This window comes from Lissotriton vulgaris, chromosome 1_2 (genome assembly GCF_964263255.1).
Source record: "Lissotriton vulgaris chromosome 1_2, aLisVul1.2, whole genome shotgun sequence".
In the NCBI taxonomy this organism is placed as follows: domain Eukaryota; kingdom Metazoa; phylum Chordata; class Amphibia; order Caudata; family Salamandridae; genus Lissotriton; species Lissotriton vulgaris.
The window spans coordinates 283,397,052-283,409,619 of record NC_141686.1 but is presented as its reverse complement, the minus strand read 5'-3'; the positions used below and the strand labels follow the sequence as shown (position 1 = coordinate 283,409,619).

Below are 12,568 nucleotides of genomic sequence, written 5' to 3'. Positions count from 1 at the left end.
ACTGCTAGCACTGGCCGCGTCATAGCATTTTTTTTTCCAGGCGCGGGGGCATGGGCAAGCAACAGAGTTGGGAGGCCAAGCAACAATAACAGAAGGGGACATTCAACAACAAAAGGTGGGCAGGTGTAAGCAATTGGAAACAACAAAGTAAAGAGAGGCTACCAGAGATTGCGAGGCTACAAGGTAGGGACAAGGGCTACCAGAAACGGCAATGACGGGAAGAAACAAAAAAAAAGTACTTCAATCCCAGAATAAGCAGTGTAAGGACATCTATAAAAATATTAATCATAACTTGGCCCATGCTCCATCAAAAGGGACAAACTCACAAAGGGGAAGTGAACCCGGGACTAGTGACCAAAGAAAAGCGAACCAATTGTAAATGACAAGCGGGCTTAAAGGCATTTTCCTTTTTTTTTTTTTTTTTAAAGAGCAATAGGCTCACAGAAACACACTTTCTCAGGTAAGATGTAAAAAACGAAATAATGAACTAAACAAGATGCAAACTTTTTATTACAAAGAAAGAACAGAACTGCATATGGTATAAAAGGTAGAACTATCTGGAAACACAAGTGCATCACTGACATTTTCACCCGCTTATTTATAGAGAAGCTAGCTAGATGCAACGTTTATTAAGACTGTTAAGGATTCGAGTAAAGCTATATTTGAATAAATAAGCTGGAGGGTAAATATTACAAATGCAAATGAATGGGATTTTTTTACACAATATTCTAGGATCTGTAGTTGAAACATTTGTAACAACTTTTAGGTCTGCAGAACCAAAGATGGCAGAGGCCACATTCAGAAAAAGTGGTCAAGCACCAAACACATTTGCAAATTCAAAAAATAAAACATGACAATAAGGATCTGGTCTGTTTTCCGATGTGAAAGCATAGGATACATCTGCTATAGGTCTGCTGTCTCCAACAGTTCTTTTCACCTAATATGCTATGCTGCCAGCCACCAATGACCACAGGGTGTCCTTTACTCAGTATCCGCGGTCTTTCAGCCATCAATGAGCACAGGGTGTCCTTTACTCAGTATCCGCGGTCTTTCAGCCTTCAATGAGCACAGGGTGTCCTTTACTCAGTATCCGCAGTCTTTCAGCCATCAATGAGCACAGGGTGTCCTTTACTCAGTATCCGCTGTCTTTCAGCCACCAATGAGCACAGGGTGTCCTTTACTCAGTATCCGCGGTCTTTCAGCCACCAATGAGCACAGGGTGTCCTCTACTCAGTATTTGATGTCTGGCGGGACCCATGAGCACAGTGTGTCCTCTGGTCTGTAGCCGCTGTCTTCCAATGCAATGTATATGGTTATCCTTTGTTACGATTCCAGTATATAAGCTGAGGAGACGTTTCCAATGGTAAGAAATGTTTTTCAGTCACTGAAATTTATTGTCAGATTGTATTGTCTAGGTTCTGCTAATGCTCACATTATCAGTCCAGAATCATGTACAAACGGTTTCTGCTGCAGTACCCATTAGATTGGCTACTTAAACTTTGATATATGTGTCAATATTTTTCTAAATTTCCAATCTTAAAAAATCACCTGGTCTAGAAATTCAAGCAGCAGTAATTCACACTGTGTATGGTAGGATCTCGTCTGCAGGCACTTGTCTGGGAGGAACAGGTAGCTCCACAGACTGCCTTATTGTTGATTTTCCTCTGTTAGAAGGCTGGTGCAGAATTGTTCGATAAATACCACCAGCAGTCACACTCTTGTGAAAGGGGTCTCTCTTTAAACTTTCTGTGAAAAAGGAAATGCACAGAACAAAAACATAATGTACAGTGCATACAATTTGGTCCAATCAGATGGGGGATTGATGATTTCAGGCTATTTCCATTGAGAGATTTCAGTCTACAGAGCTATTGTTTGCTGAAAGGCACTTGAGTTAGGTTATGTTGGTGGCCGGGGCCGCCACTGCGAATCCCTCACTCAGATGATTGGCTTTTAAGCTGAAAGGTGTTGGTTATCTCATGGATCTTTTCCCACAACCTAGGACTTCACTGATCTACATGTTGGGTGGGTCATTTCAATAATCTCTAAATGAATTTATTGCCAGACTAATTGACTAGGTTGATGGTCTCCATTGTTTCTCAGTCAACAGTCATTTAATAACTTATTAAACTAATTGGTTGGTTGGTTGCATCATAAACCTTAATTGCCTCCGAATTAGCGCTTGGTTAGGAACTCACATGAAGGCTATAACTAGTGTGCTGTGTATTGTTCCTTTACTGGGTCTCGTGTTTCATTTCGTGATCCGCTGATCATCTATTAGCCGCCTTCGATATGCATTGATTATCTGCAGGTTCTCCGTTCGTTAGCTATTTCTTGGTCTTCTGGAATGGTTCATGTAGGACATCGAACAGCCTCTTTGCCTGCCAAGAAAATATACAAACTGAGCCAGTGGGAGAAACAGGCCAAAGCCAAATAGCATATCTAACTCTGAGCTTTCAAGCATCTTGCAGCAATGTTATAATTAATGAACAAGGCATTGAGGCCATGACCACGAGAGGGGTGGATGGGGATGAGGTATATAGCACACCCTGTAAATACAAACATGCATGGGAAGGTCATTTACTTGGTGCAACAAATACCTCCTAATCCTTCTTTTCCCTCAGAAATGTGCCCATAACAAGTGACATTCAATTCTACATGTTGTGGTATTTTTCTCTGGTTCATTCCAGGTTTCAACTGCCGAAATGTATTCGTCGTAAACTGTGGGGAGAGTTAGGGTGGGCAGTAAGGGGTGCAGGGTGTGTGATAGTTACTGTTGAGACGGAGTAACCTCTCTGCCAACCTCTAAATCAACCCCTTTGTCTCTTTAAGCTGCAGATTCTCCAGTTGGAGCTGTGCCTATTACAGTGTGTGGGAGCTGACTCTCTTCCAGTCTCAGAACATTAGTTCCACTGACCTCAGAAAGTTTTGTAATAAAGCAATACAGTTAATATTTTCTTTAGAGCTTCTCATCAGTGATTTCACATGCCTGGGAGGCAGAGCCTGATTCTATACATCGGTGTATAGCAGTGCACAGTTTGGATGAGGCACCCTCAGATTAATTTTTGTTCCATTCTTTACCAACTAACTAAGGCTGAAATATTGCAATATATCTGCTATAGATACTAAAACAAAAATATATATTTTAAGATCAATGATTGGGTGGAAGGGTCAAGTGAGAATGATTAGGTTACTTACCCTGTAAGTATCTGTTCGTGGCATATAGTGCTGTAGATTCACAAACTCAGAATACTCCTTCCATCTAGTATTGGCTCCGGATGTGTTGCAAGTTGTTTTTCTTCAAAGAAGTCTCTCTCTTGTCATGAGGTAAAGTGACTCTTCCCCTCAGTGATATTGGGCATGGACTCCATTGTTAGATTGTTTTCCCGCAGTTGGGTGAGAATGCAGTGTGAGTAATTGTTAGTAAAGAGATGCCCATGCATAGGATATTGTAGTAGGTACTGGAACAGCCACAGGTGTCCGGGGAGGAGGCAAGGCGCAAGTGAATCTACAGCACTACATGCCATAAACAGATGCTTACAGGGTAAGTAACATAATCCGTCCGATTGGCATATGTGGCTGTAGATACACATGTTCTGCACAAACTATAAAGCAGTGCCCTCCAGAAAACAGTGGCTAACCTGCGGGTGTTGCAGCTGTTTAGAAAATGGTATGTAACACTGTCTGCCCTACAGTCGCCTGTTGGCGTGCTAATACAGCCACACAGTAATGTTTAGTCAAAATGTGTGGGTTGACCATGTTGATGCTTCACAAATGCCAGCTATTGGTATATTCCCCAGGAAAGACATAGATCGAAACTATCTTGCGAGTAGAGTGTGCTCTAGGAGGTTTGGGCAAAGTTCTTTTAGCTTTGATGTAACATGTCTGAATGCATTTCATTATCCATCTAGAAATACCTGGTATTGATATGGGCTTGCCTATGTGAGAGGGGCGAAAAAGCCACAAAGAGTTGTTTGTTTTTACAAAAATCTTTAGTTCTGTCAATATAGTACATTAAAGCTCTTTTAACATCTAGTGAATGAAGAGCCCTTTCTGCAACGGAATCAGGTTGTGGACAGAAGACAGTCAATTCAACTGACTGATTTAGTTGAAAAGTAGAAAATGACCTTTGGAAGGAATTCTGGGTTTGTTCGAAGGACTACCCCATGTCTAAGCGAGGTGATGGCTACTAAAAGGTAGACATTCCAAGATAGAATGGAGAGGGCAATTAAGCAGGGGTTTGAATGGGGGACCCAGAAGCCTGGAGAGTACAATGTTGATTCCAAGCAGGTGCAGGTGGAACCCTGGGTGACATTACTCTCATGAATGCCTTAATTGGTATCTTGAACATTGATAAATGTCTGTTTTGCAGGTAAGCAGCTACAGCAGCTACATGCATGCGTATTGAAGTGTACGCTACTCCAGTAGATTGACAATATATTGATCAGTTGCATGAAACAGGTCAGTATGTTTATCACGGCATAAGAAAACAAATCTTTTCCACTTCCCAACGTGAACATTCCCTAGTTGTGTGTTTACAGGCTTCTTTTAGAATGGTCATACATTCTGGTGGGAGATTTAGGTAACCAAATTCTATGACCTCGGGAGCCAAATCGCATGATTGAGTTCCTTTGGATTTGGGTGCCTGCCTTCCCCATGATTCTGAGCGAGAAGATCTAGATTGAGAGAAAGCTTTTCACAACTGAAAGATCGAGTAGTGTGGTGAACCATGGTTGCCAAGTGGATGCTACCAGAATGAGGGAGTGAGGTGCCTTCCTTCGATTTCGAACCACAAACAGAAGAGGTAGAGGTGGATAAGCATAGGCAAATATCCCAGACCAGTTTATCCATAGAGCATTGTCCTTGGATAGTAGGTGTGGGGGCCTGGAGGTGAAGTTTGGGATTTTTGCATTGTCGGGTTGCGAGCAAGTCTATCTGTGGAAACCCCCACTTGTGGATGTATGGGAGGAGGACTCTCGGATGGAGTTCCCACGCGTGGACTAGTTTCTGCATGCTGCGGAGGTCGGCGAAGTCGTGTCCATTCCTGGTAGAATTTCTGCTAACAGGTGAATGTTTGACGTATTGCCCAACGCCAAATCGTCTGAGATATGCGTGATAACTGTATGGAGTGTCCCCACCCACCGCGTTTTTGTAACGAGAACATGGTGTTGTATGTCCGGACCAAGACAACCTTGCCTTTGTGGTGGATTAGAAATGCTTTCAGTGCTATATGCCTGAAGCTCTAAGTAGTTGATGTGGCGACTGGTGACCCTGAACTGTGAGATCCTGTAGGTGGGCACCCCAAGCTGTGAGGCTGAATCTGTGAAGGCTGAAGGTGAGATTCGTGTATGTTGATTGTGAACTCCAATTGATGAAGTTGTAGAGTGGTCTGAATGTTTTGTAGACACAACTGAAGTGTACTGGCTTTGACGAGCCAATCATCCATATACGGGAAGACATGAATACTCAGTCTGCGTAGACGTGCTTCAACTACAGCTAGATATTTAGTAAACTCCTGGGGTGTGGTAGTGACTCCGAATGGAAGCACTTTGAACTGATGTGTTCCTGCTATGATGAACCGGAGGTGTTTTCGGTGAGCTGGATGTATTGGGATGTGGGATGTAAGCGTCCTTTAAGTCTAGTGCAGACAGAAAGTCGCCCTGTTGTATGAGAGGAATCACATCCTGAAGAGTTGCCATGTGGAAGTGCTCTGAGAGGATGTAACGATTTAACTGTGTGAGGTCTAATATGCGCTGGAGTGAACTGTCTTTTTTGGGAATGAGGAAGTATAGAGAGTATACTCCTGAACCTTCTTGTTGTGGAGGAACAGGGTCTATGTCTATGTCTCCTTTTTGCAAGAGAGTCTGTACTTCTAGTTTGAGCAAGGTTTGGTGATGTTTGGAAAGTATGTGCCTGAGAGGTGAAAAGTTTGAAGGGGTTTTGATGAGCTACAGACAATTACCATGTTGGGTACTTGTATATGTGTTATGTGAGCTGTCACGAGCAATCCTGTTGTTTAATAGCTCGTGCCTTTGGGAATGTTGGGAGACCTTGTTCTTCAAATATCTGGAATGTGGAGAGTAAGGCTGTTGGGGTAGTTATGGGCATTACAAGACTGTACTTCATGACGAACAGACGCGAATAAATCTCGTCTTCATTCAACAGGTTTCCTACGTGTTTTCTCTTCCTTTTGACTTCCCTACACTGGTGACGGGCGGGATTTGTTACCCGTTTGTGAGGAACAAGATTTGACTCTGCAGTAAGACCCGTGGGAGACCCGTGTGAGACCGTGAAACCTTGTTCCGGAGCTACGGAGAATTCATTCGATTTTAAATGGGAAGAAAAAAAGAAAAAGGAAATTTGAAAGAGAACTAATCTTACTTTAGACGGCTTATTTTTGAACCATCTTTGTGTTCATTTGGCTGCCGTTTCACCTTCGAACTTAGTGGACCCGTGTGGATTCCATTGTTGTCAGCGTTCACGTAGGAGCCAGCGTTGGAATACTGAAGACGTTCTTCCTTCGTTTGTCATCACGTTTTGACGCTACACGTCGGATCGTCACGCAACGTGAACGCCATTATTATTTATTTTTTATTTTTTTTATTTTGACAGCTTCATTAGCAACGCGACTTGGAAGGAGTGTTTGGATGCTTATTAACGCGAGTGTGGAGAAGCATTTGCGAGTTATTTCTTCTCTCATGGTTTAAGCTGGAGAATTTATTTTACTCAATTACATCGGTGATACGCACACTGCGTGTCTTATCTACAGTTGGAAACTTTCTTTCTTTTACACGTACATTTTATTTCTGATTGTTTTTTTTTAAAAACTCATTCATTGTACAATATACGATAAGTTTACAAACTTGTTTAGTATGGCTGGCATTGTTCCTCCTCCATCTTTCTTATCACCCTGGTGAACCTCCCATGGCTTGGGAAATATGGGAACCTGTATTTTTAGCTTATGTAGATGTGTTGGAGGAGGGAGATTGTGAGCCAGATAGGAAATTGTCACTTTTAAAGCATTGTTTGGGTGGAATTGCACTGAAAGAGTTCAAAACTTTACCAGCTTTAGTAAATCCAGGGAATATTAATGTGTATGAATATACTTGTTTGCAGTTAAGTATAAGATATGGAAAAAAAAAAAAAAAAGAATATTGTCATGGAGAGGTTTATTTTTTACTCACGAAAGCAACGTGCAGATGAACCTGTGGAAGATTTTGTTTCGGCTTTAAGATCACTAGCAGTTACGTGTGATTTTGAACACACCTCTTATGAGCAAGTCTTGAGGGACCAAATCTTGATGAGGACAAATAACAAAAAAGTGCAGGAACGACTTTGGACAACACCTGATATGTCTCTTAACAATGCTATAGATATTGCAAAGTCGATAGAACATTCAGAAAAGTTTGTGAAGGAGATTAGAGGAAACGATAAAAATGATGTTTTCAGTGTATCAAAGGATTCTGACAGGTCAAAGAAAAGTTACTCACCAAGAAATGATTTTTCATCTAGAACAGATATCAAGTTCAGGAATCAGAAGTTTGAAAAAAAGAACTCAAAGTTATTGTGTTTTAGATGTGGAAGCGATGGGCATTTAGCAGATTGTAGGAACTGTCCAGCTTTAGGGAAAACATATTCAAAATGCAACAAGAAAGGCCATTTTACAAGATTTTGTAGATCATTACCAGGAAAAATCAACTGTATACATGAATGTTGTGAAAGTTATGCATTGGATGATGAAAGTGTCTGTTATGGCTTTCCAGGAGGGGAAGAAAAGTTGTAGTTGTCCCGCACCAAGTATTAAATGTTTGGGGGAATGAAAAATGAGTCACTGTATGAACGTGGAGGATGTGGTGCAAGGGGAGGCACCTCTTCCATGCCCCTAGGAATCATTTCCTCTATATGTACCTCTGTAATATCCTCTTGATGGGGAGGTGTGATGCTGTTGCCTATATGAAGAGGTAGAGACACTCAAAGGTGTGATTTGTGATCCCTGTTTGTATGTGGGGGGCCAAAAAGAACCATGACGAGTTGGGGTCTGAAACGTCCCCATTGAGTTGGCAACCTTTGTGTTTTTCCTTATGTTTGATCCACTTGGGAACCAAACAGGTGTTGTTGATCTAAAGGGACAATCAGGAGTGTCTGCTGTACCTCTGGCTTAAAGCCAGAAATGCATAGCCAAGCCTGTCTAGGCAACAGTATACTTGTATTTATGCCTCTGGTAGCTGTATCTGCTGAGTCGAGGGCACATCTGATAGAGTTGTTTGAAATTAATTTACCCTACTGGACAAATGTGGTGGCCTCCTTTCTTGTACTACTCAGGGAGATATTGGGGGAATTTCTCCATCTCGTCCCAAAGGGACCCTGTCGTACCTTGCCAACAACCCCATAGCCTGATCTGGCCTCTCTGCATGTTGACAATTTGCCAATGGTTGCCTGCTATGCTGCCACTCTTTTCCCTGAAGCGTCAATGATTTTAGACTCTTTATTGGGTGGAGGGGCATCTGCTGATATCCAAGAGTTAGACCTCTTGCAGGCATTAGATACTACCAGCGAGTCTGGGGGGAGTTGACCCTTGATGTAAGGTGGATCTAAGAATGCAGCTTTGTATTTCATGTCTACTCTTGGTGTAATAATACATGCCCGTACCGGATATTTAAAGATTTTATCTGAGTGATGGAGCATCCCCTTTAGCGTGGGCAGATATTGGCATGGCTTAGTGGTAGACGAGAGGGTCTTAAACAGAAAGTCACCCTCTATTGAGTCTTTGTGCAAGGGTACCTGGTGATATGTAGGTGCCTTAGATATAAATTCACAAAAGAATGTTGCATTATCTGGGAGTGAAGGCTTAGGTGGGAAAGGTCTGAGTCATTATATCCCGGGTGGGGTGGGGTCAATGTTGTGGCTACCCCATGGATCTGTGGGCAGTTCACTGTCATCTCCTCCCACCCCCCCCCCGATATCAGACTGTGTGTTGTCCTGTAGAGTATTGTATCCTGTATCATTAATGTTCTGTTATAATGTTTATAAAGCGCGACAGCTGCCCCAGCGAAGAGGCGTCCCGGCGCGGACTACAGTGAGAGACAAACGGGGGTGAGGCAGGGCGGTCTACAACAGAGTCAAAAGGTGTGTTTTAACTGTCTTCCATAAAACTAGGGAGTTGTTCAAGCTGCGGATCTTTACAGGAAGCCAGTTCCAGGGTTGTGGCAACAAAGTGCGAAACGAGCGTCCCCCGCGTGCTCTCCTTACCTGGGGAACCACTACCAAGTTTTGCCCCAAGGAATGGAGTTGGCGTGTCGGTACATATGGCAGCAACAAATAGGCTAAGATTCCTGGAGTGGCAAATTTCAGGCCAAGCAGAGAGCCTTAAACTCAATCCGCCTGGCCACCGCCAACCAGTGAAGTCGGAGAATAGCATCTGACACAGGACAGACTCTAAGGAGACTGAGGAAGTTCTGGCAGCTGCGTTTTGGACCCTCTGAAGTCTCACAATTTCAGCCTTGTTAGATCCTAGATATATCGAGTTGGCATAATCCAGCCTCGATAAGATTGAGGCCTGGATAATGATTTGCCATGTTGGTGCTTCAAAAAAAACCAATAAGGGTTTGAACCCTAGTAGTAACCCAAAGCATGTCCCAGCCACCTTCTTTGTTTCAACTTGGAAATTGAGGGCTGAGTCCACCCAAACCCTCAAATTCTTCACCACCTGATTGGGGCGTCACCAAGGGTTTCGGGCCACCAGTGCTCGCTCCAAAGCCCGGGGTTGTTCCCTACCACCAAAAGCTCCGACTTGTTGGCATTAAGCTGGAGGCAGTTGGCAGTCATCCACCTGGCGACGGCCGTGAGATCGCTCTGAAACTTGGGAGCACCCCGCATGGGTTCGTTCGAGAGTGCCACTACCAACTGTGTATCGTCGGCGTAGGAGATCATAGTCAGACTTCTACTCTTGGCTACCAACACCAGGGGTTGGACGTACAGGTTGAACAGCAGTGACAGTGATGTGATGTGATGAAGGAGGTGGTGGTGGTGAGGGAGGTGGAGGAGAAGCGGGCAAAGGTGGCTGTTAGAGACTGGTTGCAGTGTCACTTTCCTGTTTCTGAGAAGTTACGGGTAGATCGATGGCCTCTTCAAAAGAAAGCTGATGCTTCGATGGAATAGGGGCCAATTGCAATTATCTAAATCTGACCAATAGAAGGCTAAATGTGTATCTTCTGCTTTGGATTGAGCCTCTCCTTCACAGTCTAAAGGGTCGGTTCTGGTGGCGAAATGGATGATTTTGATGTTGAACGTAGTCTCTGTTTCGGTGCCGAATCAGCAGAGTACTGGGTGCTTGGTGCAGATACGCCCGATGGTTGGCCTGGAACCTAGAGTGGTCGAGTTGATGAGGAAAGTTTTGACTTGGCTTTCAGTGCCGGGCCCGAGGGTGGGGCACCTTTAGCAGATACTCTGTGCCTACCATGGCCTGTTGGCAGTAGTAGCCCAGGAGCAGTAATTTCGGTCAAAACCAAAGGTCTCTTATTGAGTTGGACAGGGACATGAGTACTCACTGTACACTGTCCCGAAGGCATGTCCTGCATCTGTAGGTCAAACTCCATTTCAGATTGAGACACGGAATCCGATATGGAAAGGGCCTTTTCCTCTTCTGCCGTAGCCTCATGCAGTTCTTCCTCCTGTTAGACAGTCGTATTGGCCAAAGATGTTGAGTGTCTCTTCCAGATATTTTCACTGGATACCTATTGTTTGCACCCGGTGGTCCTGCAACATTTTCTTCGTTCGAAAAAGATAGACAGGCATCACAGTTTTCCTTGATGTGGTCGGGAGACAGACACAGGTCGCAAACCTGATGGAGGTCTGTTTTTTGCGTGGTAGTTGGGACAGAATCGAAATGGAGGTCGATCCATTCGCAGGGCATTGTTGGTCAAAGCCAATGAGACAAGAAACAAGGCCCGAAGACCGCAACTGGAGAACATCAAATGGCTACCTGAAGGATTACTTCTGTTTTCAAAAGACAAAAGTGGAACACTAACAAAAGCAATACCTACAGGTATAGAGGTTAACAACGAGCTTAAGGGAACCCAAAAGCAGTCTCAAACTTGAGCAACGAAGAAGACGTCCAAACCCAATGGCAGAAAGAAAACAATCTAACAATGGAGTTGATGCCCATGCACAATATCACCGAGAGGAGTCACTTTACCTTGAGAGACTTCTTTGAAGAAAATAACCTGCACACATCCGGACCCAACACTAGATAGCAGGAGTATGCAGAGCATGTGCATCTACAGCCACACGTGCCATCGAACATAACTTTACAGCTGTCAAAATGGCTGCCTTTTCTTCGCTCTTGTAGTATCATGTGCGCCTGCCGAAGTTACTCTTTATTACTGGTGCCTATTTATAGTTCAGGATTCTGATGGGTAGGCAGTATTTACCCCTACCCCCTCTCTTCCATCAAGCCTCTAGCAATCTCTTGTTGCATTCTTCAACTACTGTAGTTAAACCTCCTCCTAAGCCATCTTACTTCCTCTCCCACTTCTTATTCTAGGTGCTAGAACAGCTCACCTTCTGAGGGCCAAGACCAGGGCAAAGAGAAAGCTCTTCTCGTGCAGCTTTTGTGAGATCTGCCAGGGACTGCAGAGGAAAGAAGAAAACGTTTATTTCCTGTAGAACAATGAACGATAACCAGAACCAAGTCAGAAGCTGGTACTCAACCTTTGAGGAACTTGGAAGGGGAATTCTGAACTCCAGCTTTGGATGGCTGAGGCCTGTGGAGTGGCATCAATAAGGAATGCCGGGGGGGTGGGGCAGATGATGGTGGCTCATGTTTATAGTGAGAGACTTCGAGAAGGACGTCTACAGTAATAATGGAGAGCAGCCAGAGCAGGCTATGGTGACACTGTTTAATCTGTCAGGGTGGCAGCTTGGTGGACAGGAACATCTGCTGACACGCACAAAGGTCAGACCAGGCTATGGTGAGAGAGTGAGAGAGAGAGTGAGAGAGAGAGTGAGAGAGAGTGAGAGAGGGTCTAAGCAGAGAGGCCAGATCAGGCTATGGTGAGCTCCTCATCCTCACAGAGAGGGAGACAGGGACATATGCATGGTCCATGCACTGGAGCCTGGGTGGATGTAACGACTGCCTCCATGGGAGAATGAGCCTTTGAGCTACAGAAGAAAGTCTACTTGAGAGCTGGGTAAAAAAGGGCCCTGCACTGTCCTCACAAGAGAGTAATGTTTATGGAGAAAATAATGTGATCCAGTGGTTGAATTGCTAAGCTTTGGACATGGAAACCTACACTCTAATCAGTACAGAAGCAAGGAAATAATTATTGGCCAATCACTACATTCTGGTGTCTGGTATTGTAACTAAACATAATCTATGTAGAAGAAAAACCAACTTGAACTGTTTCCAAATGGAGAGAGGGTGCAGAAGAGAAGGAAACTTTAAGAGAAGAGAGCAGATTACAAGAGAGCAAACAGGATAGAAGTTACAAGGGAGGGAAATACAGGAGCTTCAAGGAAGAGCACCATAGAGAGAAGCTAAAAGAGGTGGAAAGAGGCTAACATGGAGCGAGAG

At 44.0% G+C, this 12,568-nt stretch overlaps 1 protein-coding gene across 1 annotated transcript in view; it reads right to left on the bottom strand.

The window, feature by feature from the left end:
- Positions 1–492: 492 nt before the first annotated feature.
- The window catches only part of ERCC1 (ERCC excision repair 1, endonuclease non-catalytic subunit), a 31,029-nt gene continuing 18,953 nt past the window's right edge, over positions 493–12,568 (bottom strand). The window contains exons 9-10 of the mRNA XM_086953225.1: positions 11,557–11,625; positions 493–2,378 (exon numbers count right to left, since the gene is read on the bottom strand). Coding sequence (XP_086809351.1) covers positions 2,325–2,378; positions 11,557–11,625 — 123 coding nt within the window. The 3' untranslated portion in view covers positions 493–2,324. The remainder of the gene's footprint in view (positions 2,379–11,556; positions 11,626–12,568) is intronic.